Source organism: Gymnogyps californianus, chromosome 5 (genome assembly GCF_018139145.2).
Source record: "Gymnogyps californianus isolate 813 chromosome 5, ASM1813914v2, whole genome shotgun sequence".
NCBI lineage: Eukaryota > Metazoa > Chordata > Aves > Accipitriformes > Cathartidae > Gymnogyps > Gymnogyps californianus.
This window is the reverse complement of record NC_059475.1, coordinates 31,891,017-31,918,787: the sequence shown is the minus strand read 5'-3', so window position 1 is coordinate 31,918,787 and position 27,771 is coordinate 31,891,017. Positions and strand designations below refer to the sequence as shown.

General features: G+C 36.8%; 1 protein-coding gene across 5 annotated transcripts in view; it reads left to right on the top strand.

The window, feature by feature from the left end:
- Window positions 1-27,771, top strand: part of SIPA1L1 (signal induced proliferation associated 1 like 1) — a 228,730-nt gene that overhangs the window by 160,545 nt on the left and 40,414 nt on the right. For all 5 annotated transcript variants that reach the window (XM_050897053.1, XM_050897056.1, XM_050897054.1 and 2 more), the window contains 8 exons: window positions 699-829; window positions 1,478-1,666; window positions 9,106-9,280; window positions 16,631-16,734; window positions 17,952-18,109; window positions 21,747-22,323; window positions 23,444-23,718; window positions 27,130-27,408. In XM_050897053.1, coding sequence (XP_050753010.1) covers window positions 699-829; window positions 1,478-1,666; window positions 9,106-9,280; window positions 16,631-16,734; window positions 17,952-18,109; window positions 21,747-22,323; window positions 23,444-23,718; window positions 27,130-27,408 — 1,888 coding nt within the window. The remainder of the gene's footprint in view (window positions 1-698; window positions 830-1,477; window positions 1,667-9,105; window positions 9,281-16,630; window positions 16,735-17,951; window positions 18,110-21,746; window positions 22,324-23,443; window positions 23,719-27,129; window positions 27,409-27,771) is intronic.

Here is a 27,771-nt window from a genome sequence, read left to right as displayed (position 1 = left end):
TGTTGAATTTTCAAATAGCTCTAACTTTCTGGGTTTGTGCATGTATAAATTCATTCATATATGCAGATACGCAGCATATGGAAAGTGATGACTTAGGACTTATTTTTCTTGTACAATGCTTGACTTCTATTTTTTGACAGTTTCTCTTAAATTTTCCTTTCGGATATTGTATGTTTAAATTCAGTTGTCACTTGAGATATGTGCAACTTTATATGTTGCTGCATTCATGGTGATGTACCTCTGTCATCAGTCAAGATAGTTCATAACACTCAGAAGGCTCAATAGAAGAGCCTTCAACACCAGTCTCTTAAATTGTTGAGCTTTAATTTTTGTAAATGCACTTTTCTAATATTTTTTCATTTAAAGCTTGGCTTTACATGTGTATAGTTAAACCAATATAAAAATGTATCTCAAATAATCTACTGTTCAGCTAGTGAGCAATTTCTCCAGCTCTGTATTCTTCTCTCTGCCACCTTCCGAACTAGGCTAGTTTTAGACTCAACTCTTAGCACTTTAAGTTTACTCTTAGGGTTGTTCAACACTTCACTGTTAAATATTTATGCTAGTCACTCTGTTTCTTGCGCTTTATTCTATTTTTCTGTGGTACTATGCTTTGATATATATGAAAATATACTTGAAGTGTAAGAAGTAAGATGGACTTTCATTTGTGTGTTCTTTTGGTTTTTTTTTAATGCAAGAACACTGGAACTATTTTGGGGCAGATGAGAACCTGGGTCCAGTAGCTGTGAGTATAAGAAGAGAGAAGCCAGAGGAAATAAAAGAAAATGGACCTCAATACAACTACCGGATCATATTCAGAACCAGTGAGGTAAGCAGGTCAGGAATGATAGTAAAAGCAGCTAGAAGTGAGCAGGCAAATCCAGGTGGTATGTGTGGGGTTTGTGTGCTTTTGAGCATTGATAATAGATTTCTGTCTTCTCTACATATGTATAATCCAGGAATCTCCTGACAAAGTTATGCCGCATGTTTATGTTACACAGAATACAAGTAAGTGTATCAGTGAGTGAGTTATTCCATAACATCCAATACAGAGGAAACTGTGAAGGTTGTTTTGGTTAAAGCTTCAGAAACTTACAGGAGCTATATTAGCTAGAAGCAAGCAAAGAGGAGGGAAATTACTTCCTCCACTTTTATATGTGACAGTGCGTAGACCTGAGAAGCGTACTTTTATACTTTGAAATGCTCTGCTAGAAATACTACTACTAATCTTTTCCAAGTATTAGTTTCCTGTAAAACTTAAATGTGTTGAATCATTTGAAATATTCTGACTACTGTTAGCTATCAGTGAGTGACATTTTGCGTATCAGTGTCTGTGTCACACAACATAAGTTACTTAATGTCCTCAATCTTTACGGAGAAGTGGAAAAATAGTACGTTTTGCTCCACTGGTATTGCTAATCAGCCTTTTCTCAGTGCGTAATTCAATACATAAGCTATTTTTGTTTTGTGTGCTTAGCTTATGACATTAAGAGGCTCTGTGCTGGAAGATGCTATCCCTTCAACTGCAAAGCATTGCACAGCCAGGGGACTTCCCCTAAAAGAAGTGCTGGAGTATGTGGTTCCTGAGCTGAATATCCATTGCCTAAGGCTGGCCTTCAACACTCCAAAAGTCACAGAACAGCTTATGAAGCTGGATGAACAAGGGGTAAGTGCAGAGTTATAGAATGAGTCAAATTGTCTTAAACTGTCAGATTACTGCCATGAACTGCAAAATTACCTTTTAGCTTTAAGTGATTAGAGTCAGTCCATTAAAATGCCTCATTTAAACTAAAGCTTGTCATCTGTAGGGAGAGTTATGTTGCATGTCATTCCCCCAATTTTTGTAGAATATTTGGTATGTATGAAATCAAATTCATTGCTCTAAGTAGTCTAAAGTTTTAGATTACTGTTATGGCAATTGTCCATTTTAATTTACTTTAAAAGAGACTAAGTGATTGTTTTTCAAAGACTGTGGGGAGGAAGGAGTTCTGTTCTGGTTTTCTTATTGCTATTATAATGAGAATAGAAATCTCCCATGTTACTAAATGTTTTGTTGTAATATTGTATTGACACAACCATTACCAGGGTGCTGCCTGTCTTTTTTTTTTTTTCTTTTTTCCCTTTTTTTTTTCCCTTCCCCTTCCCCTGAAACAAATTACATGGCAAAATATTCTAAGCCTCTTCTTCATACAAGTGGTTTTCAATTAGATGATAGTCCCCTGGTCTCTTAAAGATGGAACCAAGGCTCATTAGCTATATAGCTTAGACTTAGCAAAATGAAAGTCCATGAGTAAAGTGAATTTTATGATTAAAAACTTTGACAGTGACATTTAACAGCTCTGAGTACTGAGACTGTCTCTTTCTCCTGGTCCTTTTTGCTTCTCGTGATCAGCCTTTCCTGCACAGAATTAACATCTATGTTGTTATTTCTTCTTGCTGTCAGTCTAACATTGCCATCATAAAATTGAAAAAAGTCTAATCATTATCTGCCCCACAAGGGAGAGAATAAGCTATTCTAAACAGGTTTATAAGTGACTACCATTTGGTCACTACTGGACCATGGTCTACCATGGAAGATTTTGTCAGCCTCCTTGTGGTTCGGTTATTAAAATGGACAAGATAGAGAATCCCCAAATAAATACCTACCAGAAGCAAAACTTGAGCAAAACACTTTGTCCTCTAGTTAGTTTCAGAACCTTATCTATTTCACTAAGAACATAATACAAGAGGATGAAGAAATGGGTAGCTGTGGCTATCGCAGAGCATCCAGACTAACATGGGAGTGGTTATGTGTGGTCAGCCCAAGGTAGGTGCAGCCCAGTATTGTCACTGACCATGATCAACAGCAGGTGCCTGGCTAAGAATATGAGAACAGGACAAACGTGGAGTGATACTTTCCTAGCTCCTGTAGCTTATAGGCTTTTATAGGGCTCTCTATCCTACCCCTCTGCTTTAGCAGTTTGATGAGTCCTAGTTTAGTTAGTCATTTCTCATGTAGAAGTTGTTCTGTACTTCTGATCATGCTTTTGCCTCTCTCTGGAGTTTTTCCAGTTCCCCTCCTCCTCTCCCACATCTATTTTAAAACAGTGCAGTTTTGAAAATGGGGAAAAATTTTGGTTTAGTATGCTTTCTTATCTCTTTCCTCTCTAATAATTACTGATATTTTATTTGCTTTACGGCTACTACTGAACACTGAAAGTATCTTTTCATGAATGCCTAAGATCTGTTCCTTAGGGGTATAAGTCAGAGCTCATCGCTGTAGATAAGAAGTTGGGTATCTTTGTACCACATGGATCACTTCAAGCTGTACTTGCACTGAGGTTCATCTGCCATTCTTTTGCCCAGTTATCCACTATCATAAGTTCCTTTGGTAGCTCTCATAGCCAGTCTTCAGCTCCAATACTGTAGAGTAATAACTCAATAATGTTAGCAAACTTAGTTACCTTACTATTCATCACCTCTATCAGATTGTGAAAGTGTGTGTTGAATACCGTATGTCCAAGTTCAGATCCCCGCCTTACTTTACTGATCGTTTTCTTCAGCTCCTTTTTGTCTTTTAGCCAGTTACAAGTCCAAGTGACTTTCTTTTTCTGTACCCTGGCTATTTAGGGTTTTTAAGACTTTTTGACAAAAAAGCTTTGTTAAATGTCTTTTGGAAATTCAATTATACTCTGTATCAGCTGTATCTCCTGCAAGAACACTGCAATGAGCCAGCGAACACGTAAGGTTGAGGAGAGATAGGTTTACCATATAGCCTGCTTAAAGGAAGGATGGAATCTTTAGATGCTTATGCTGCTCAGTATAATTATTCTCTTTCACATGATGAGATCCTAGTAAGTTGGAGGCCTGAGTGTTTTCCTTAGATGATTAGAGCAGTGATTCCAAATACGCACATATTCAGTGTTTATGATTTGTTACCTGAGCCTAAATCTAATCTGCCCTTCATCCAGAATCAGGTTTGTCAGGCACTTGAAGACTCAAGGATATCTTTCAAACTCTTTCCAAAGTTTTCTGTTTCAGCAGTGGAGAAAATGGAATTTAATTCAACGTGGCTCCATAAGTGAGCCTTTGGATTCAAGGATCAGTACCTCCCAGATATGCCCATCAAGAACCTGCAATCCCAATGGTGTTGATGGGGGAACTTTCACAAAGAAAAGAAAAATCTAGCAGAAAGTTCTATTTAAAAAAATAAAATTATTTCTAGTAAATACAGAATTTGAAAAGTAATTTAGCATAATTTGCTTCAAAGTTGGTTATATCTAAAAAAGTGTGAGATTAAATTATCCTTATTTCATATCCGATGTCATTAAGCTCCCACAATATGGTGTATAGTATGGTTTTCTGTTACTACTTAAACTTTTGAAAATCATTAAGGACAAGTGATAGTTAAAATTGTATTATCTACATCAAAGTATTTTCTGGTTTTGTGGTAATGAAACAGTTTGACACTTCTAACAGAAAAAGATAAGCATACTCTGTACTAATTAGAAGCTGCATTTTTTATCAATTGCAAGCTAACAGAAAAATTTGGGTAACAGCTGCTCTACTAATTAGGTATACAGAATGTTTATCACTTCTTCTTGCTGTGTTGCACTGTTTCATTACAGCACAAACAGGTGCCTGTTTGATGTAGCAAATAAGATGTCTTGTAAATTTAAGAGTTAAGACTATAAAGTGACCTTAGCCTGACTTAGCCATTAAATTTCACCCAGTAACCCCTTCATTGAGCCAAATTCGCATGCACCAGTTTTGATTAAGATTGGCTCTTTTTTATATTTGAGTGAGGTGTTAAAACAGTTGGTTGTTTTCATATTTAAGAATTTGCGGTTCTTTATTTGGATTTATCTGCTTTCGGCTTCCAGGCTTCTGATATCTTTCTCTGCTACATCTTAAGAATCATTTTGGTGTGAGATTTTTTCCAGCAAAGGTTTTTCTATGCAGTGATTAAATCATCTGTTGGTCTTGTTTATGATAAACTAAACAGATTGCACTTTTCAAGTGTTTCACTGCAACATATTTTCTCTGCATTTCGTATCACTTTTATGGCTGAGCTCTGTCTCTTCTACTCTTACTCTTTCAATATCTGCATATGACATCCAGTGTCAGAATGGGAATATTCTTGCCCCAGTTTTGTACTGGTGGTATATGTCAAGTTGCATGTTCCGTACTTCCCCTTAGATTGCTAGAGTCATGATAACATCTGCTGTTCTGTACATATGGCCCACATTGCTTGTCACCTAGCTGTTCTTTTATTGGCTTTATTAAAATGCATTCATTTGAATGGTTCTGTGTTAAAAAGCAATCCAATCGTTCTGTAGGGCTGCGCTAGCTTTCTGGCTAATTACCATCTACTAATCTTTGCCTTGAATGCAGAGTTCATGGTAACTTACTTCAGGTTTACTTCCAAATATGATTTAAAAATTTGAATATCAGGGCAATTACCGATTTATTCCAGTAGAAGTTTATGGCAATTCCTCATTCACAGAAATACTGTGAAATGTCAGTCAGTTTTTAATATAATTCCGTATTTATAATATAAACTTGCTGACTGGTTAAATCCAAGATATGCTTTCTGCTCTCTTTCACTGGATGCTAGACAAATACTTGAAGTGCACTTTTCCCACATATATAAATATGTAAATACTTTTAGATTATTAAAATGAAGCTGCTACTTTAGGAGTCTTACCACAGCAGAATTCATCCTTCAGATCCTTTTTTAGCTTTTCCTTGGAGTTGATACACTTCTAAGGACCCTAGATTTATCAGAAGGAGGTGTAGTAAAGGGGACTGCATGCCTTTCTTCCCCCAGATCTGCTTTTTTTGATTCAGAAATACCAGCTTGTGTTGTCCTTATGAAACTTTTTTAAGTTCAGCAAATCTAAGAACACAGCTAGAAGGCATATCCTGCTCTTTGCATAGTCCTTGTTTAGTTTCTTAGGCTGACATTTTCAAAGCAATAAAGGACATTTGTTTGGTTGCTCATGGATGCTGTGGATCCCATTTATGTTTATGCCCTTGAAAATACTTCCTTCACCTGAAATTGAAACTTAAATAGTGTAGGTGTGCTTGGTGAGAATGGTTTTCTTCGTCCGAACTTGTTTAAGTAAAATTACTAGAAACTATTGTAATTAGCAGTGCAGCTAAGGCATTGTGGTCCCATGAAGCGCTTCCATCCATCGTATTTCACTGGGAGTAGACAGAGAGCATGTCTGAGCAGCAAACGTTGCCTGAACGATCCAAGATGGGACCTGCTCCTGATGATACAGAAAGTGATGGCAGTTGTTCTGGCAGGAGCGGCAGCAGTGCCACCTCTCCCCACCACCCTTCTCTCCCCTCCTCTCTCCTCCCTTCCCACATGTCAGCAGTAGCTGGTCTAGGTTCTCTGTGAAAGCACACAGCCCTGTCGGTGAAGGCACTAAGTTTAGCTGCAGTGAGGCAATAAGCTTGCAGTGAGTGGGATCGTGTTGTTCGCTAGCTAAGCAGAGACCATAGAAATGTACCCGCAAACCTCGTCTAGCTCCTGTGATTGCTGAGAAAATTTAAATCTTAATCAAACAGTCATCATGCAGAATGTTTTACAAAAAAAACAAAAAGCATGTGCCATCCATCTGTATCTGGATTGTTTTGAGCATTGTGTACTCTGATGGTTATTTTGAATTTTTGTATTTTTTTAGTGAAGGGGGAGTTGAAATAAATAATCATCATAATAAATTGTAACATTAATTTGCATGTGCTCAGTATTTGTTTTACCAATAGATATCTTTGCTTCAAGTCTTAATACTTCGGTGCCCAAAATATGCAGTCTTCATTCTTAAAGGTGAATGTTTTTGGTTGGGTCTCTTGTGCTGAAAGAGCATATTTCCTTTATAGTTACACAGAAAGCATTTCAAATAGTTAACAATGCGAGAAAAGGAAATAGAAACATTACTTCAAGGCACAAAATTGATCCCCCTCCCCCCCCCTTTCAGTTGCAATTTTGGAAGTTGGCCTGTGAATGTTTCTTTCATAAGAAATAGATTGAGATGAGGACAGGCTGAGAGAGTTGGAGTTGTTTAGCGTAGAGAAGAGAAGGCTCTAGGGAGACCTTATAGCAGCCTTCCAGTACCTGAAGGGAGCCTACAAGAAAGCTGAAGAGGGACTTTTTACAAGGGCATGTAGTGATAGGACAAGGGGTTATGGCTTTAAACTGAAAGAGGGTAGATTTAGATTAGATATAAGGAAGAAGTTCTTTACTGTGAGGGTGGCGAGAGACTGGAACAGGTTGCCCAGTGAAGTTGTGGATGCTCCCAACTTGGAAATGTTCAAGGCCAGGTTGGATGGGGCTTTGAGCAACCTGATCTAGTGGAAGGTATCCCTGCCCATGGCAGGGGGGCTGGAACTAGACGATCTTTAAGGTCCCTTCCAGCCCAAACCATTTTATGATTCTATGCTGTACTCATATTTTATCATAAGAAATTTGGACATATTTAGAAGATGCAAGTCAGGTAGTCATTGTGTCAGATGATAAGGAACATTCTGGAGGGGAAAAAAGAAACAGCCTAGAACTATGACTCATTACTTATGCTTAACTTCTTCAACGGGAGTAATCAAGCCAGGTTGATCTTTACCCTTCTTTTTTCCCCTCCTGATTTTCCTACTGCTAATACTTTATCCCTATCACCATTCATCCTTGGTAGTAAAAGAAGAATACAGTAAAGTTGCAATTTTCAGAGTTTTTTAATTTTAAAATTTACTTTAATTAGAGACAGAGTAGGACCACTTCTAAGGGCTTTTAAATTATCCCACCATAAATATAGTAAGTTAAAATTAATGAATTTCAGTTTAATAATGTGTGTCCACATCACCCCAGCAAGTTCCAAAACCTTTTTTCTCATGACGTGTGATAGAAGGTTTGAGAGCAAATCACAGTATGTTCAGATGGCTTTGCTTCCAGTGCCCTTGCAAATAACTGTTTTCACTTCCCACTAACCTGTAGCCCAAACTTGTAAATCTTATGCCAGTTTCGATAGACTTTCTTGTGATTGTGCTCTGGCAGATCTGCTTAGTATTTATTTAAAATGGAGCCTCTGCAGAAATTCATGTGTGGGAGGAAAGATTATTTACCCTGCAATAAGTATGCATTTTTACTAGATGAATTACATGTGTAAACTCCGAGGCTCTCCTTTGCGCTCTGCCAGTCAGAGTTCCTGCCTGTGAAATTGGTTTTGGAGACAGCAGTAAAAGGCTGTGGGTGCTGCTTTCTTCCCTTCTGTAACTTCTGTTTCTGTAGTCCAGACATGAAGGGCACAGATATGTCCTTTTTGTGTGTGCATCAATTTGGAATTGGTGGGAACAGTTTGCTTTGAAGAATCACAATTATGGTTGGGTAAAAAATTATTTTATTCACATCTTCAGTTTCTGCTGTATTAGGAACATCAAACACCAAATTAGAGGAAAAATGGAGCTAAAAAGCACAAATATATTTGAAGGTCTATGCTAGTAAATAGTATCTTTAAAGTATTACCAGCATGTCTCAATTTAGCTGTTTTCTTTGTTACTGCATTTTTAAGTCAGAGAAGGCCAACTGAATGCCATGGACTCTTTCAACATTGCTAACAGGTGAATGCACTAATAGCTGAATAATTTTTGTCTTCTCTTTGAAGTGAGTGAATGTTAATTTTGCCACTCATTATAGAAATGAGCACATGTTGTGCCCTACCCTTCTGCGTGGAAGCTTTAGCATAGGATAGTAACCATGGTACCAGCCTAAGAGTCAGAGTCAAGTTCCTGACATTACTCAGCCAGCAGTTTCCATGTGGCTCAGTGCAAGACGTTCACCATTTGCAAGCTGCAGTGTTGTCCTCCTGAAAATAAGGAACATTAATATTTGTTTCACTTCAGAAAGCATTTTGACATTTTCAGATGAAATATGCCATCATCAAGGCAATTACGGTGGAAAACAATGAGATTATTTGGAACTAGACTAACATTTGAAATTAGACTGATAATTAGGTATTTTTTTCTTTGTGAATTATGGGTTTATTAAAAAATGTGAAGTGAATTCAATAAATAAGTTGCTGCATCACTTGGTATACATACAAGATTTTAATCTTTTTCCCTTTGCAGTTAAGTTACCAACTTAAGGTGGGTATCATGTACTGCAAAGCCGGGCAAAGCACAGAAGAGGAAATGTATAATAATGAATCGGCAGGTCCAGCCTTTGAAGAGTTTCTTCAGCTCTTGGGAGAACGAGTTCGACTCAAGGGATTTGAAAAGTATCGTGCTCAGCTGGATACAAAGAGTAAGGCTTTTTCATTTTTTTCCCTTAAGTGAACAAAATGCATCATATGGTTGCTAACTGACTTTTTATAAAGAGTTCTGAAAAATAACCTCTCTGCTATAGGAAGACAGTTGCTCAATATTAGAAGTGAAAGCAGAGCAAGTATGTAATTTGACCCATACCCATATGGTCTTTCAACTCTGATAATTATTGGATTTTTGTACTAATTTGGTATGAAATTATCACTAAAGCTGCAACTAGAAACCAGTAACTATGGAACCATTATTGGCATTGCAAATCCATCATCAGTGTGTTGTCCAAAGAGTAATCAATACCGTTGGTATGTCACAATTTTTTTAATGATATTCTAATAGACTGTCACCAAAAAAGTTTTGAGAACCCATCTATGTAACTCCACCTTGACAAGTTGATCTATTGCTTTTCTGCTGTGTCTCTTGCATGTAGTTTTTCTTCTAGGCAGTTTTGTCTTACTCCTGCTATCAAATGTATTCCTCCCTCTGTGATTTTTCTTTTGAGTTATGGAAATTAAACTGGATTTGGCAGTTATATTATCAGCTTTAACTGTAAAACATATTGCAAAAAAAATGTAGTGGAAAGATGATCTTGGGTGACAGTATCTGTAAGAGAAACTCCTTGCTTTTGGAATCAAGCTTGTGAAATACCTGTTTATCAGCTAGCACATGCTATATTAAATTTGTAAATCTATTTAAAAATACTCGGGGAAATTTTGGCCTGTCTTCCTTTTGAGTATTGGAACTAACCAGTTCCTATGGAAATCTTTTGTTATTTTGTTCACTTGCAGCAAAGGAAATTAAATAAGGAGTTGATTCATGAAAGCTGAAAAGCATTCATCAACTTCAGTGCAGCAAAAACTGTGCTCTTGTCATGGGTCTCCTATCACAAATACAGTGACTTGCTGTGCTTTAGTGCTCCACCATTCTACCTTGTGTCCTTAATTCTTACAGGGGTCATGTTGCCATCTCCTCAGGCTGTTCTCGATCAGCCTAATCATCACTCCTCAGAGAGTTATAAAACTTCCTGTGGTTTTAAACCTAAATTAATACCTATTTTGCACACACTTACCATTGAGCCTGCTTTCTTTTAATTGCAATACTTACATTCTCTCTGTTGTATTTACTCTCTTGAGTGCATTTACATGTTGCAGTTGTTTCTCCTCTATGCTTTTGTGATGTTACCCTTAATAAGCCAAGTCTTTCTTACTGGTATGGGAGGCGTGGATTTCTCTGCTTCCCCCTGCCACACACATGCAGTATTACCTGGTAACCTTCCTCTGCACTCATTCAAGTTTGAGTTCAGTCTCTTTAATTTTAGTGGCTAGGATTATATACACGATTCCAGATGAGATCCAGGCAGTTTCTTGCTGTAACATTTTTTTGCCTTTACTGAAAATATGTTACACAATAATTCTCAGGCTGGATTTTCCTTTTCTGCAGCTCTGAAATGTTATTTTATCAGTTATAAAAATAAGCTAGGTCAAAAATCAAATGTGTATGGAAAACAGAGAAAATATTATTTCATAGCTTCTGGTTTTATATTGTGACCTCCTTGTTACTTTCAGTAGTTAAAGTAAAATCCTCTCTTCCCTTTCTTCTGGTTTAGTTAAGACATCTGAAAAAAAATCTTTTTTGGTGTCAGTCCACACACACTGGTTTCTAGTACATGTAAATGCTGTATGATTAAGAGTTGATTCATCTGCTCAGATATAACCATGAAAGCTGTAACTGTGTCTTAAGTACTTGTTTGAAATTTTCTTCTAAACAGCAGAATTTTCCAGTAATGTTTGAGTTCCTTCTTGTTGCTTCTGACTCAAGGAAAGAATTTTGTCAGGTTTTGATTTTGTGTACTACAATCTAGCACCTGTTTAATGGACACGTATGTAAACTTGTAGTTGACTGAATCTCTCCTGGTTTTAAGAGTTGTCATCTTGTAATTAAGGTTTTCTACTCCATGTTGAGAGCTGACATGTCTTTTTCATGTTGCCCAGTAGACCTACCGGCTCCATTCTGTATCTAAAAATACAAAAAGGCTTTACATGAACACTTCACTGTGATCAGAGAGGAAGGGGGATGCTCTGAGTGGAAACTGCTGCTTTCATGAAGAGTTTCCTACATTTTCTTTCAGTCAGGGTTTACCAGCTCACACGCGTGGGACCTCATCAGCTAGAACTGCTTAGGAACTCCGAAGTTGTCTGAAATCTTTTGGGTTATGTTGTCTGCAGGCTCACTGAGGAAACACGCGACTGCACTGCATACATGAGTTCTTAACGAGTAGGTTTAGACAGCAGCAAACGTGAACAGTGGCAACCAAGTTTTGTAATTAATCTTGATGGTGCTATGTTTTCCTTTCTGCCAGTCTGCAAAGCACAGACTGGAAGTGGTGGAAGAGAAGGTGGTGGTGTTTTGGGGGCACAACACTACACCCTTTGGATAGCTATGCTGGAAACTCTTCCTGCAGAGTCTGCACAGGAAATGTCCAAAAAAAAAAAAAAAAGCACTGCCTTGTGGTAGGCAAAATGCTGAAGATCAGGGATGGTCGCAGGAGCTGCATCTCAGGTGTGGGGAATATGTCAACAGCAGAATACAGACAGGCAGTATGTCTCCGATAGCTGCCCTAAGTAATCAATCAGTCTTTTCTGCCTTGGCCCTAACGCAGAAAGGCCTGCGAAGGAGGAGGTTGTGGTTTTTACCATGACTTACGTTTATAGGGTTTTGTTGAAACAGCTAGGTCTACAGCTAGGAGGCGAGCTTCTCCGTTTTCCAGCTCTGTGCTCTTCTGTTGCTGGAGATCACTGTCATGAAATAGTTCTTGCGGTCTTATTACTCAGGAAATTCTCCTGCATAAAAATTCTGTTTAATGTCAGCACAGTTGATTGCAAAGGTGCTCTTAAAAACACACGTCTGTTCATTAACTTGCAAGAAAGGTCAGAGCTATGTAGGCTACTGTGCTAGTTCCTATACTTTTGACAATACTTTGCAGCCTATGAAAAGCAGATGCATGATGTAAGACACGATGGAACATTTTCTCAGCATGGAGGGAAGCTGATTTGTATATGTACTCTGGAAATTTTCACAAGATGTTTTTAGTTTATGCAAATTTAGAAAAGTAAAGTTGCTCTAGCAAAAGGCAGTTTCAGAACAGTTGTTGTTCTTAGAAATTTTTAGAATTAGGGGCCTAATTGGTAAGTATCCGTAACAGAGCCAATGTTTAAAAGGAGGAATCTCATGCATCCTATTAACTGAAAGCCTATTTAAGTATATTGGATCCTTCAAGGGCTTTAGCTTTGGATCTCTGCCAGTGCCACTGTGGAAAAGAGCTGCTACTTTTAAAGTTTTGTTTGTATATTTCTAGAATTACCAGAGGGGAAGCAGTCTATCTCCTGGCAGCCTGCAGACTTTGGATAGGAAATAGAGCTTGAAAATGTCATCTGTCCCACAGTTGCTAGGAAGTTTATGGGCATCACTTTAAAGTAATAAACATCACAGTAATCTTTCAAATTATAACTTCAGTCATTTTACTTTATTTTCTAGTTGTAATGCATGCTTTATTTCCCTCCCCCTCACTTAGTCTCATTTCTCAATGTTTTAAATTGGTAAATGGGATCAGCTGGATAATGCTAGGCCTGGTAACCTGGCGTGTGTGTCCAGCAGAGTGGTAGCGTGGTTGGTGCAGGAAATGAAGGAGATTTATTAATGTGAGTTGTAGGAGTTTATGAATTAGCTGTATGATGAGATTATAAACTTAGCTAATAATGGTAGGTTTCTGTATTAGATGTTTATACTGCATGACTTTTTGGTTAAGACATGAGAAGAATATAAAAACCACACAGAAGATACTAAATAGATTAAAAATCTAGGGAATGAATGGACTTCAAGTTGACATTTCATTTAGGGGTTTTCAGTAAAGCCCAATGTTTCTAATGAAATAAGACACATCTTTTCAACGACGTGGAAGTAAAATTAGACTTCCTGTTGGGTCTGAGACACTCACTGGGAGACCAATAGCCAAAGGAGGTCAGAGGTTCCTTGATTGCTTAAGAAGCAGAAATGGGGATGGGGGGAAGTCCATCTGCCTTTCTCTGTATTTGTGTTACACATATACTTTTGTACGTTACAAAATAAAGGATTCTGTCCTCGGAAATAGTGTCTGAAAATGACTTGGATATTACAGAAGTTGAACACAAGTGCTTGGTGTAATCCTTGTGTATAACAGAAAGGAGAGCAGGTTTCACAGGTGCTGAATTTGGGCCAATAACTAGGAGAACTAGAAATAAGGGGGGGCTTTTTAACATAAAAGGTAGATAGGAACAACATTAAGCTCTGAAACAACTTGTTCTTGTGCCTTTAATTGTGAGCACTGCTGCAGTTTGTAGCAATGGCTGTTCCTTCTCCTGCCTCAGCAGTATAGTTTATTTTTTGTTTTCCTACAACTCCTTGAAACATGTTTTCCTTTGAAACACTGAGTTCGATTTTCTGTTTGTACTGGGTTTTATACAGTTTTCTAGTGCAGAGGTTTTAGAAACTGCTGTAGAAGCAGGCTGAGAAAGTCCTGTGGCTTCAGTGAGGTGAATTTATCAGCAGTATGCTGTTGGTGTCAATCACAGTTTTGAGCACTGTTGCTGTTGGAAAAAACACTTAAATGGGAGTCTGTTAAGACAGTCCTTGTGAAGATAGCTGAGAAACATTGGAAGGACAGAAGAATAAGGTGGATTTTTAAAGGTGAATAATGATGGAAGGAAAAGAAGATCAGATAAGTCCTCAGCTAAGTAACCAAATCCAGTAATGGGAGAAGACTGAGAAAGCAGCATCAATAGGTATGCTATAAACTGATGGCAGGAGGGGATGTCTTCAGTGTAAAAAGGTGCTAATGAATTTGTAGATCCCTCAAGCCTCTGTTAAATACAAGGAAATCAAAATAGATTGCAGTGCTGTCTTACAGTTCTGACCTTGAAATGATGGATACTCTTCCAGTGCGCAGTCTTGGATTTTACTGCAACGGCAGTGATTAGATTTAAAGCAAGCACCTGTAGTTATTGTGTTGTACTTCAGAAAAAGTATTCTGGACTTTTAAGAAAGAAGAAATCTGGATGGTGAGAAGGATGCACAGTCTGTAGTGGATATGGACTTCTGTTTGTAGTTGGATTTGAATAACAGGGATTTAAGCTGTGAAGTACCTGGAAATAATTGGAATCATTAAATGTGTCACTTGGATTGTAGCCTTATTACTTAGTTGGCAGAACCAGTGCTGTTCTGAGAAAGAACCTTTTACTGCCTGAAATGAAGTCCATCCAGGAAAGTTGAAAGTTTGGCTTAAATGCATAAGTGTTGTTCTAGCATATTATTTCTCAGAATTACTTTCTTCTTTTCTTCTTCCCCCCCAGCCCCTTCTGGGCCTCTTCCCCTCTTTTGGGGCCTTCCTTCCCCTGTCTGTCTTCTTACCCACTTCCCTTTCTTTTTGCACCTGCTCCCCCTTTCCAGTTCTTTGTAATATTTTTGTATGCTCTCTTTATGAAAGATGATGTACAAATTAGCATATTTACAGTTAGACAAAAAAAGCCGGTAAGGAGTTATGTTGATGTTTAGGTGTCTTTCAGGTGCATGTGCCTCCTTCAGCGTGCATTGTAATGATCAAGCAGAGGATAGAGGCTGCTGTGAACTGAGTGCAAGATGAAGTGATTCCCTTTCAGCTGTTGTGCTGTTGTAATAAGCATTAAAAAGAAAATATTTAGCAGTTAGCTAGTTTTTCATAATGGCAATGTTGAGTGCTGGAAAAGAGAGCCCAATCTCCTTGAAACATTAACTGAGATTTTTTTTTTTATAAGACTTTAGGAAACTTTTTTTTATTCCCGTTTTATTCTATATAGATGATTTGGAAATGCAAAATCTCTATGCAGCTATAATGTAGAAAACTTTCCATTTCATTTTATGGATGATGTGGTTTTTCATTTACAGCAAAGCTACCTCTATTTTATTATTCTGAATTTGACAGAAAACGAAAACTTCTTGTCAAAGCTTATACCCCAAATCTGGGTAGATAAACTGTATATTTATGTTATTGTAAATGCCTCACAAATCTTAGAGCTATTATCTCCTTAGTAATGTGATCTCTCTGCTAATAAAAAATACCATGGTGTAGTATTTAACAGCTTTTTAAAATACATTGCTATAAATAGCTGGGATTATATAATATAGTAGCATGTTTATATAACTTCAAATAACAAGGATGCTTTTTTCCATATATAAATCTAGTTATTTTTTAAATTCTGTTTGAAAACGGGCTTTTTGCACTGTGGACACCAGTTATATTTAATAGAATATATTCACTGTTTCAGCTTTAAATGTGTTACTACTTAAATTAATGGAACATTTTTCAAGGTCTTTTTTTTTTTTTTGAGAGAGAGAGAGAGAAAGAAAAGTAAAAACAGAAGTTCCCAATTTGTCTGTAATCAAGTGTTGTCTTCAACCAACACTTTGTAAACTTTAATAATATCCCCTCTTCTTTTTTTCTTTCTAAACTTCATAATCCTAGTTTTTATCATTTTCTCTCCACATGGAAGTCTCTCCATCCACGTATAATTATTTTTGTGGCCTGTTTCTGGATCCCTTCTCTTTCTTCTATAACTTTTAAAATAGGGTGGCCAGAACCCAAAACAGGTGAGAGTACCTTTGATTAATATACCAGCATCATAATGTCATTGTTGTGGGCTTTTTCCATCATCAGCTGTAAGCATGCTAGCATCTTGTTTGGGTTTTTGACTGCTCCTATCCATAAAGCACCTGTTTTAGTGAAGGTTTTATCTGACTTCATTACAGTTAATTCAGAGTCCTGATATTTATGTTTAAAAGAACCCATTCTGTTCTTTCGTACGTTGTGGGTTATATGTCCCTTGATACTTAATTATGCATGAGATCATGATATTCATTCGCAGTATCTGTCTGCCTTCCTTTTTGAAGTCCTTTTCACATTCCTCACAGTTCAGTTTCATTCCAATTAGCCTGAGATATTGGGTGGTGTCTGAAAATTATTTTGGACTTTTTATCACATTTCATGCTTAAATAGGCTTTCTTCAGGGCTTTCTGGTATAAAATCCCTATTCCTAACAAGTTCTTCATTGGGAAAAGTATGCAAAATTATACATGCCATCTTTATGTGTCATTTGCTTTGGCAGGTGAATAAATTGGGTAAGTTTTTACTTGCTGATGTTTCAGCTAGGATCAAGGATGAATAGGAATTCTTGTCTTGCCTGATGATTTTCTTTGATAATAATGAAACTTTGTTTTAAAACTTTTTTTTAAATAATGCTTTTATTTTCTCTTTTTTCTTTAACTGAAGCTGATTCAACAGGTACTCACTCTCTATACACAACGTACAAGGACTATGAAATCATGTTCCACGTTTCTACTATGTTGCCGTATACTCCGAACAACAAGCAACAGGTAAGATGGACCATGCCTATTTAGAATTAATTTTTCCTTCATCTCAAAAGTAGCTGAACTATTGAATATTTATGACAACTTTCATTTGTTACTAGCAAATAAAACACTTAATGAATCAAAAATATCAAAAGTAAAACTGGTCATCTCTGTGTCAGGAAGATGAACAAAGCAGATCATTGTAGGTACATCATAGGTAGATTTTTCTCCATAGGTCTGTTTTCTGTTTAATAATGCGTTATTTACTGAAACTTTGATGTAAATATTATACAGTAATGTCAGTAGTACATCTGTGTTACATAAGTAAGAGTTCATATCTTATGTCAAAAGGACCAGAGTGTACTTGACATGATTTTCAACCTTCTGCAGTAAAGGCCATTGCACTTTTAAGGGTTGCATTCAGCAAATTGTAATATGCGCAGAATCAGAGGTGATGAGTGGGTGGTCCAGCACACTAAACAGCACACTACACAAGAAGACATGAGACTAAATCCTTTTTTTTTTTTTTTTTTTTTTTAATTATACTAAAGAGCTATGCAGGCTGACCTTTCTTACTCTGAAGTACCTGGTCTTGTTAAATACTAGGCCATCTTGTGTGTGTATATGCATTTTACTCTAGAAACAATGTTATTTTGTATTTCTGCAAATGAAATAGAAATTTCCTTTAATAATAAGAGACAGCATTATTTTTAGTTTGCTTTTTTACACTAAATGTTATACTACTTTGTAGTTTACCTTTCTCTTTTACTGTAGTCTTGGATTTACTGAAAGAAGCCTATCAGACAATTACTATAGCATGTCTTAAGGACAATGACAACTATTTTCAACTTGAAATGGAATGTACTTCTGGCTTGTAAAAATATATGAAGTGGGGAATGTTTTCCAACTTCCATGTATCACTGATTACTCTGATACTAGCAGGTTTTGTTGTTGTTTTTCTGCTTTGTTTAGCTTAAAATTTTCCCTGATAAGATCTTCCTGTATGTAACATGTAGAAACTAAATTGTTATGAAAATTAAAATGCCCATGCCTGAAATTTATTAGATGAATAACTAATATTCTGGTACTTGTCATGTAAATCCTCAACTGTTTCAGTTTTCAGCTTGAAGTATCATTTGGAATAAGAGAGATGAACAATAGTAATTTATAATAATGAGGAAAAAAAAATGAAAATTGTGAAAAGACTGTGTTTTAACCTATGCATCTTTTTTTTGTTAAAGCTTCTGAGAAAACGACATATTGGAAATGATATTGTGACAATAGTTTTCCAGGAGCCTGGAGCACAACCATTCAGCCCAAAGAATATTCGATCCCACTTCCAGCATGTCTTTGTCATTGTAAGAGTGCATGGTCCATGTACTGACAGCGTTTGTTACAGGTAGCTATCGCTAGTTTCACTGAAAACATGGAATTTGAGTGCAAAGAGAGGTGTCGTTCCTCTTTTAAATTCTCAGTAGGGAAACATAATGAAAGATAGGGGTCGAGGAGATTTTGGGTCATCTGAATTTAGAACACTTTTTAAAAAGTAAATAGACACACACGAGTATGTAAAGGAAACACACCCAATGAGGAAATTAATGCTGTCAGTATGTGTATGCACACACACATATCAAGTATTTGGGAATGATTTTAAAATTCTGTTCTCACTTCCCTTTTATTCTCTTTGTTAAGAGTATGCTAGAAGAGTATTTCTATATTGACTGTTATGAATTCACTTTTTGTTCAGATAATTTGGGCATCTGAGCTTATGTTACGTTTTTGAAATTAAGACAGTGAAAAACTGTGACTAACCTTTCAGAAAGAAGCTAAGCTCTCTGAAATATTTTGTCTGAAGTATCTTCATTTCTTATCTCATTTCAGTCCAACAAAGAAATTCCAGAGCATTATGCAGCAAAAAAAACCTTAGTGTGACCTTAAAGTCAGTATGATTAAAATAGAAAATGGTAGTTGGTAGTAACATATAATAAAGAATTGCAAGGTGAGATTCCTATTTAGCATAAATTTTTTAACAAAATTGAAAGCATATAGAAATAATGTTTTTGAGTTACGCTTCTTTTTACAATCAATGAAACTTTTTGCCTTTTTTTATATCTTGAACTCTTAATGTATTTTTATTTTTAAATGTTGACTGATTTCTGCAAACTTTTCTAAAGCTTCTTTATTTAAAATATGAAGTGTCAGAGTAATGGATTTAGAGTAGTTATCTTGAAATGAGGTAGCCTTAGAATTAACTTGTCTTTACTGAAATACAAATGTTCACCTAAGTGTTTCATTCAGTCAAGTGCTTATTTAGAGGAAGAGCTAAGACTTCGGTGTCTGAGATGGTGTATTCATGTTTTTCAAGTAAGTATGGTAAGGTTTAAAGGCTTTTTCCTCCCCATAAGTTTTTGGTAAAGCTCACACAGCACTTCTGGAACTGATGCTGAACTTTGTACATGTATTAAACTCTTCTGGAGTAGGCATGTTCATGTTGATACTCATTTTAAGGCAGCTTATTGACAAATTCCACTGCTACATAATTTATGTAAGCATAGCTTGTTCTTAAACTTTTAGACATATGTTTCAGCTCTTATTCTGTACAGAAACTGATTTTGAAGTAAAGGGAAAGTAGGAAATATACCCACAAGGGCTACAGATGCATTTTCCATTTGAATTGGGTATTACAAACACAGAGAAAGATCTGCTACTGGTTATTATTTTAAATAATATGACTGCATATTTTCAATTTCTTTCTTTTAAAAGGCATGGGAAAGATTTATACTTGTTTTACTCTAATAAATTTAAATATCTTGGTGTTCTCTTTCTGACCTTCAGACTTCTGAGTCACTTTCATTTTTCAAGTATTCACAACTACAAGGGCTAGAACCTTACTGGTTACTATTAGTGAATAAAATTTGAGAATTTCAGCTTTAGTTATGCTACGGGCTTAAATTTTAAGGGAAGGGGGAGCAGGTAGGAAAAAAAAAATTGAGGGTGTCAGTGTTCATTTTGATACAGGAGACCACCAGAGCATTGTATGTTCTGTATACTGTCTTTAAGATAAAAATCCTTTCTTTTTTTGTCCTCTCAGTGCAAACACTTTATTTAAATTTATAGAATTCCATTATGAAAAGTTATTCTAGGAAACTTTTCAAAGTAAGTTTGACCTCTTTTTCACTGAATTATTTGGAACAGTTTCATAGATTCATAATTCTAGACAAAACAGGAAGCCATACATATAGCATAAAAATGTACTGGAATTTATATTAAAAACCTACATAAAAGGAATAAAATCAAGTACTGTCTTGGCCAGTGATTCTTCCTCTCAACTAAGATAAACAATATTTCAAAAGTCTGGCTTCTTTGTTGGCATCATTCACTTTTTAAAACTTCTCTAGCATATGTTAAAGATTAAATTCTTATCCTTGTGATTCATAATATTGAAAACCTAATCAAACATAATGTCACTGGTAGTTTTTCATTACATCCAGTAATTGTGTTTAATGCTTAGTCTTCTATCTCTTAATAACAGACCCTTTAGGACCACTGAAGATGATCGAGTCAGATGGTTGCATCATGAGCACCCCCTGTTGCATACTTTTAGATATATTGGCATACATTTGAAGGAAATATGACAGTCAATGACATCTTTCAATATCAGTTGCCAGAAAGTATAATTAAAAACAGCAAAAACAAAACAAACAAAACACCCCACCACCCAAAACCAAAAGATACGGTTTTAAAGATTGGGTGACTTAATTTTTATTTTTGATGTTACTGTGTGACACACCACACCACACACCCCACACCCCCCCCCCCAAAAAAAAAAAAAAAAGCTTTACTAGTATTTCTGCAATCTCAGTTATTGATTTTTGGGGGGGATTTCTCTGATTATGTTTAAGGATTCAGATAGGTTAGAACAAAGTGCGAAAATAGTATCAGCCAGTCTTCCAAATGAAACATCACATACATTTCTAGTGTGTTCAAGTTCCAACCTATTTTTTTTATAAAACTCCGTTACCATATATTTTGGCCAAAATTAGTTAATGCTTTTTCAGACCTAGTTATAGATACGTGGTAAATCATATTCAAACTGTTGGAGCATTTCTTGTCACAAAACTGTTGAAATACAGTTGTCAGTCTCTTCTTAGGACAGACTGCCAAGTGAATGATAACTGGACTGGAATGGCAAATGTTCAGTGATGCCAAACAGCTCTCATCTGCTCTGTATCAAAAGAGAATTGACCAGGGAGAATAGCTGAGCTTGTCGGCGTGGCCTAAGGCAATCTTATTGTCAGTCCATCACTTGGTACAGAAACTAAAAGGAAGAGTTGAAAAAGAAAGCATCTATTTCTACTATATGTCTCCAAACTTCTAAGAAATTTCTTATTTTTAGTATTTTTGGAGTCTGCTTCTATCACTAGCATGCAATATCAGCTAGTGCAGTTTTCGATCCAGAAATTTAAAACTTAATCAGTAGTGTGATGTATATATGCACTCAGTCACCAGAAGATGATTCTCACAGTGAAATTGGCCTGGTGAGATGACTTTATTGTCTTTTATCTTTTTAATGTGTCCATCTTATCTATATTTCTAGTATTGATCATACACTTCACGTTGCTTTCAGATCAGCCTTTCAGCTTTAGGTAGCTAAATTGTAAGCTAGCTGTTGTAATAGTGTGTCTTAGAAATTTTCTGTTTATAGTGAAAACAAACAATTCAGAACTACCATACATGACTGATTACTCTATCAAAAAAACATTATTTTGCACTTGAAGCTATCTTTAAGCTGTGGTACTGAGGATGACTCAAAAATGCCGAGATGCAAAAATAAGTGGCCTTCTGTTTATAAAGTAAGGGGGACATAATCTCCACACTGGCAACATTAAAATGTAAATATAGACATATTGCTGAGAAAAGGAGAGAAAAATTGAGGGCTTAAGGAGAAAAGGAAATGTATTTTCTGTATTCAAAAAATGCTAAATTTGCATATGGTGAAACACTCTGCTTCTTCCTTATACTTTTATTTCTTTTAGTGTTGCAGTGACAAGATCCAGAGATGTACCGTCCTTTGGACCACCTATTCCAAAAGGTGTCACGTTTCCTAAATCAAATGTGTTCAGGGACTTCTTACTAGCCAAAGTCATTAATGCAGAGAATGCTGCTCATAAATCAGAAAAGTTTCGTGCGATGGCCACCAGGACCCGTCAAGAGTACTTGAAAGACTTGGCAGAGAAGAATGTCACCAACACACCTATTGACCCTTCTGGCAAGTTCCCCTTCATCTCGCTCGCTTCAAAAAAGAAAGAAAAGTCCAAGCCTTATCCAGGGGCAGAGATCTATAGTTCTGGTGCTATTGTATGGAGTGTCCATGCAAAAGACTACAGCAAGGGTATGGAAATAGACTGTCTCCTAGGCATCTCTAATGAGTTTGTAGTCCTCATTGAACAGGACACGAAAAGCGTGGTGTTCAATTGCTCCTGTCGAGATGTGATAGGGTGGACTTCAACGGACACAAATATCAAAATATTCTATGAGAGGGGTGAATGTGTTTCTTTGGAGAGCTTCATCAGCAACATTGATGATATCAAAGAGATCGTCAAAAGGCTGGAGGTTAGAATGCGTTCTCTTGTTTGGTTCCACTTCTTTGCTTTCTCCTCTCACCCCACCGCCAAGTAAGGCTTCAATTTAACTAATGCTTGGGATCCCTAAAACTGTTCTAATTGTTTATCATGAAATCTATAAGGACTTTCCTGCTTTTATTTCTCAAAATCCAATATTGCTTTCACTTTTATCAGATATCAGCCAACCTCAGCTGGTTGTGTGTGTGTCAAAAATGTCTTGATATATTTTAAAAAAAAAAAAAAAAAGGGGGAAAGCCAGGCCTTCAGTTGCTCCCACACAATAAGTACAGGAGTGTCACCTTATTTCTCTTCCTTGTTTTCTTTCTCTTTCTCTGTTTTATAGGCTTGTTGTATCTTGCTTCAAATGAAGCTATAATATCTTTGAGACTGACTTATTATGTTGCCAGCAGGGTGCAGTCCCAATCCCTATTGCAACTTTCACATATTTTCTGAATGCATGTGATAAACTGAAACTGCAGTGAATCATGGTATCTGTCTATGAAATGTCTGTCCATGCTCATTTTTTAGCCAATTAAGTTATGAAAGAATGTGTTATGTTTCACTGTCTTTCCTGTAATTTCACAACTGTAGTTGTATAATGACCAGAAAAAAGGGAAAACCAGGCCCTATTAAATTGCTCTTGACAGTATTTGTGCTCAAGGTACATAGAAGAGTTGGCATAGACCCCAATTTACTGTGCTTAGTAGCTGCATGCCACCACACTCTGAAAGTGATCTTGCAGTTTACTGAAACAGGTAGAAATGTGGAGTGGTTGGTTGGTTACTAAAGGGTAAAAGATAAAGTAGAGATGCTTATGTAACTCCATGTGTTCTTCTGTTTTGTGCTGCCATGCATCTTCTAAAATTCCTGTGGTTTCAGTAAAAATTTCAAGGCAGAACTTGGGTAACCAGACTCTACTGAAAATACTAGTTTGAGTGACAAGACCCATTTCAGCTGATTATGTACCCAGGACTATGATATATATTCCTTGATCGTGTCCCACCGTTGCCTTGGGAGTTGGTTGATTGTACAAAAATGGAGCCCTTAAACCTCTATTAGCACTGAAGGTCTCTCCGTGCATTAAATTCTGTCTTCATTTCAATTCACAGCTTGTGACTAAGGGCTGTGAAACAGTGGAGATGACTCTGCGTAGGAATGGTCTGGGTCAGCTTGGTTTCCATGTGAACTATGAAGGCATTGTGGCAGATGTTGAGCCCTACGGCTACGCGTGGCAGGCAGGACTGCGACAAGGCAGCCGGCTGGTGGAAATCTGCAAGGTGGCTGTAGCCACTCTGAGCCATGAGCAAATGATTGATCTTCTCAGAACATCAGTAACAGTGAAGGTTGTCATTGTCCCTCCATACGAGGACTGCACACCACGCAGGTATTGTATAATAGCTACATTTGGTCTGAAATTGTATCTTGATTTGTGGGGTTAGGGGGGAAAGAAACACCACAGAATAAGTGTTAACCTCCAAAAATCTTGGTCTGATTATAATGTAGGATCCAGTATTGTAAGGTGAAAGAGGAGGGCAGGAAAAACTGCCCATATTCAGACTCCAGGCCCCACAAAATATTCATTGAATACCACAGTTTAATGAAATGTGTGAAGAACCTCATGTATGCTTTAAATTCCATGGAATTTAACATGGAAATCATATAACTTTTTGTTGACAGTTGTGTGTTTATGATGCATCAAAATTAATTGTACATTTCCCTCCCTGCTTTCCCGTTTGGTGGTAATTTGCAGTGTCTGTGGATGTAATTCTTGAAAGCTATGTATAGACTTACATTCTTCTACTTTCATAAATAAGTAAGGCTGTAAATGATGAGAGTTTATCAAAAGTATGGATCTGGCCAGAGAAATTGCTGCAAATTGTAATTCTTCTTTACTCAGCAGTAGATCTTACTGCACCTCTCTCACTTCCCATCCGTGTTAAGCCTGAGGCTTGTGTCAACTGTATTATTGCTTTTATAGCTTTAAAATGTTGCTTGATCAGAAATAAGCAGTGATATGTGATTTTTTTCTAAATTGGACATTAAGTCCCTCCATTTTTCCTGAACTCACACTACAGCGTTCTATAATTTTTACTGCTCCCATCTGAACTCTGTGCAGTTGTCTGTAGCATTCAGCCACATCACTAAATATGATTCCCATATTCCTGACATCCTGTATTAATATCTTGCAAATGCTATATGATTAAAATGGAATGATCTTTAATACACTAAATTTGCCTGCAGGCTAGCTCAAGGTTTATGCTAGGTTTGCCAAGAAGAAGCAAGTACAGTTATCAAAGTTCAATGTGTTCCTTGCAGTGAGAGACTGAGAGCGTGTTTTGCACTGCTGTTTTCTGATCAGGCAATATCTTAGTAGGGGTAGATGCTAAATCTTTATATACTTAAGGTTGGGGCTGAACTTAAATGCACGTTTCTTACATCGGTATGAAATTGTGTCTCTGAGCAAAGACCTTGTACTTGCATGAAAGAAGAATCCATGTTTGTTTTTACTGTGAGCCATACTAACTCCTTTTGTAACTGGTAGCAAAACAGGAGCAGAGAGAAAAGGAGTTCTGTTTGTCCTTTAGTTGTCAGTGGAAAACTGAATACATGTCAGGGATTAAAATGAGCAGTGGCATAAGGTCACCCATGAGGTATTTGGAAAGCTTTTGTACAGTATTTAGCAGCCTGAGCAAATGGAAAGTTCAGCTGCAATCATAGCAAAAGCATTAGAGCAGAAAAATCTATGTGGAAAGCACAGATCCTATTATTCCTGAACTAAATTAAGTACAGCCAAAAGCAGGCTTAGCTTTAGTGTATCCAAACCCATAGCAGGAAGAGAAATTACTGCACTTTCTGAAATACTGTACTTAGCATCAGTAAGTTTTGTTGTTGTCTTGCAGTGAGCAAATGTTCATGGTGGATTATTGCCTAGTTATAAAATTTCATAAAGCAACTCTTTATCCTACTTGCTGTATCCAAAATCATTAAGGTTTAGGAACTGTGTCTTGAATTTGTAGCTATCCTACATATATTACTAGAGACTTGACTTGAAATTGCTTTGTGCAAAGATTTTCTTTTGGCAATCAGTTTTCCAAAATTGGAGTCCTTTCGTTGTGTCCTCTGGAGGTCATTTAGTATTTCTACTACAGTAACTTCTACAGACTGTAACTAAAATGAAGATCAGTTCTGCTTAGTATAGTACGCTCCTATGAGAAGCAGTCCCTGTCCTAATAAATTGGTTGGCATGAAGTTGGAGGAAGAGCAGGGGTGCAGTTAGATAAGATGACTTGTCAACAGGCAGATGTACAAAGTCAGTAGCAGATACAAAAACATATCCAGATACTCTGATTCACAATCTAATGCCCTGCGCAGAGGCAGGCCTTGTTATCGTTATATCTCTACTAAAAGATGGTCATTAAAACATTGCCACTCAACTCATTTAGTGGACTGATTGCTGACCTTGAAGTTAAGGACACAGCAGCAAGAGGAAATTGTGTGTTCTTGCTTCTTAAACTGTAACTATGTCTGCAAAAAAAAAAAGAAACCCATACTACTGAAGTGTGTAATCCCTAGGGAAAGAATAGCAGAGACATAAAATATGAAGAGAAAAGAAAAAACAAGGGTATCAAGATTTTAGTTAGGTTATGAGTGGACTTTGAAAACAAATCTCCTGATCATCCCCATCTACCATGCAGTTGTTCGCATCACAGAGTAGCCTGGGAGCACACAAATATTTCCTTTCAGATGAAGCTGAACTACATGTGCTTCAGAAGCACACCTCGTGCCTTCCAACTGCTAATTTAATTTGCAGGTCAAGACTAGAGGGTAGGCCAAAGTAAAACCACAAAATGTGTATATTGTGGGCAGCAAGACCTCAGCACTGGCTGTTTCACTTTGTCTACTCCTATTAGACTGCACAACTTGCTAATGTCAGCATAGCCAGATAACAAATTATCTGTTTTGTTTTGTATTTTAGCTGGGAAGAGATATTGATATTTCTCAGCACTAATGGTGTAATCACTTAGAGGAAGAGCTAGAAGTAGAAACACTGATTGTTTTATTTTTCCTTCCCATTAGATAATGATGTGTGTAGATAAACAAAGTAATCACAATAAAAAATTCACTTAAATAGAGGTATATACATTTGTCAAGAGAAATACCAAAATTATTCTCACCAAAGCTGAAGGTCACATCTACTTTCCAAATCTCTCATTTTAAATGTGTGTAGAAGTTTGCCCTGCATCTTCTGTGGACTGTATTAGCTTATGTCCTGTTTTACTCCCAATTTTTATGCTGTCCTGTTCCTGTACATCCTCAGGCAGCAATGGGCATCTTTTGGGCTTGGCATCTACAATTTTTAGCAAGTGTTTTGTTTTCATAATGTGCAAATTCATCAGCTGAGGTACTGCAAAGCCAGAGATGTTTGAAAATGAAGTGTAATGCATTATTTCATTGGAATCTTGTCTTTTCATGGATGTCTGTGCATCAGAAAGATTTATCTCAAAAAGAACAAACATTTCAGGTCTTATTTGTCTGGGTACAGCTAAGTTCTAAAACCTATGACTTTTTAAATGAGGGAGGAAAGATACCCTTCTAGCAGATTTTTTAGCTTTTATAACCCAGTAATCAGATGAAGAGTATCAAAATTTGTTAAATATATGTTTCTAAAAAGCCAAATCTTACATTTACTGTTTCATAGAATTGATTCAGCTTCTGTCTTCAGATATCTATTCTTGTGAACAGGATATATGTATTTTATTTTTTATAGCAGCATGTTAAATTTCTTCATTTCCAGGAGTTCTTCAGAAAACTACCGTATGCCAGTGATGGAATACAAAGTGAATGAAGGAATGTCATATGAATTCAAATTTCCCTTCAGAAATAATAACAAATGGCAGCGAAATACAAGCAAAGGACAGGGACCTCATGTGGCTCAGGTACCTTCCCAAATACAAAGTCCAGTAACATCTAGAATTGGCTCTGGGAAAGGAGAAGGGAAAATGCCACCCCCAGAACGAGCAGCCAACATCCCCCGAAGCATCTCCAGTGATGGCCGCCCGTTGGAGAGCCGGAGGTACGTGTCTTCTTCACAAATGGCGTTTCATTGCTGCTCAGAATCTTGTCTGGAAAAAAGCACAATAGATTTATCTAAGTATCTGAAGACTGCTTTTAGTCTTGCTTATAATTAGTCAAAAGACAACATGAATATGAGCAACATTAGCCAAAAGGAAATACCTTCCCTGGCATGATTAACCACGAAATCAAGTGTTACAGGATTGTTAGGCTATGTTTCCCTGTCTTGGATGGTATTCTAAAACTGCTGTATTGTTATTTAAGTTTTAAATGAGTTACAATCGAAGTTTTAGGTCTAAGTGTTCCTGAACTTCTGCATTTTGAAGAAGTAAATCAAAACTTTAGCTTGTTTATACACTTGGTG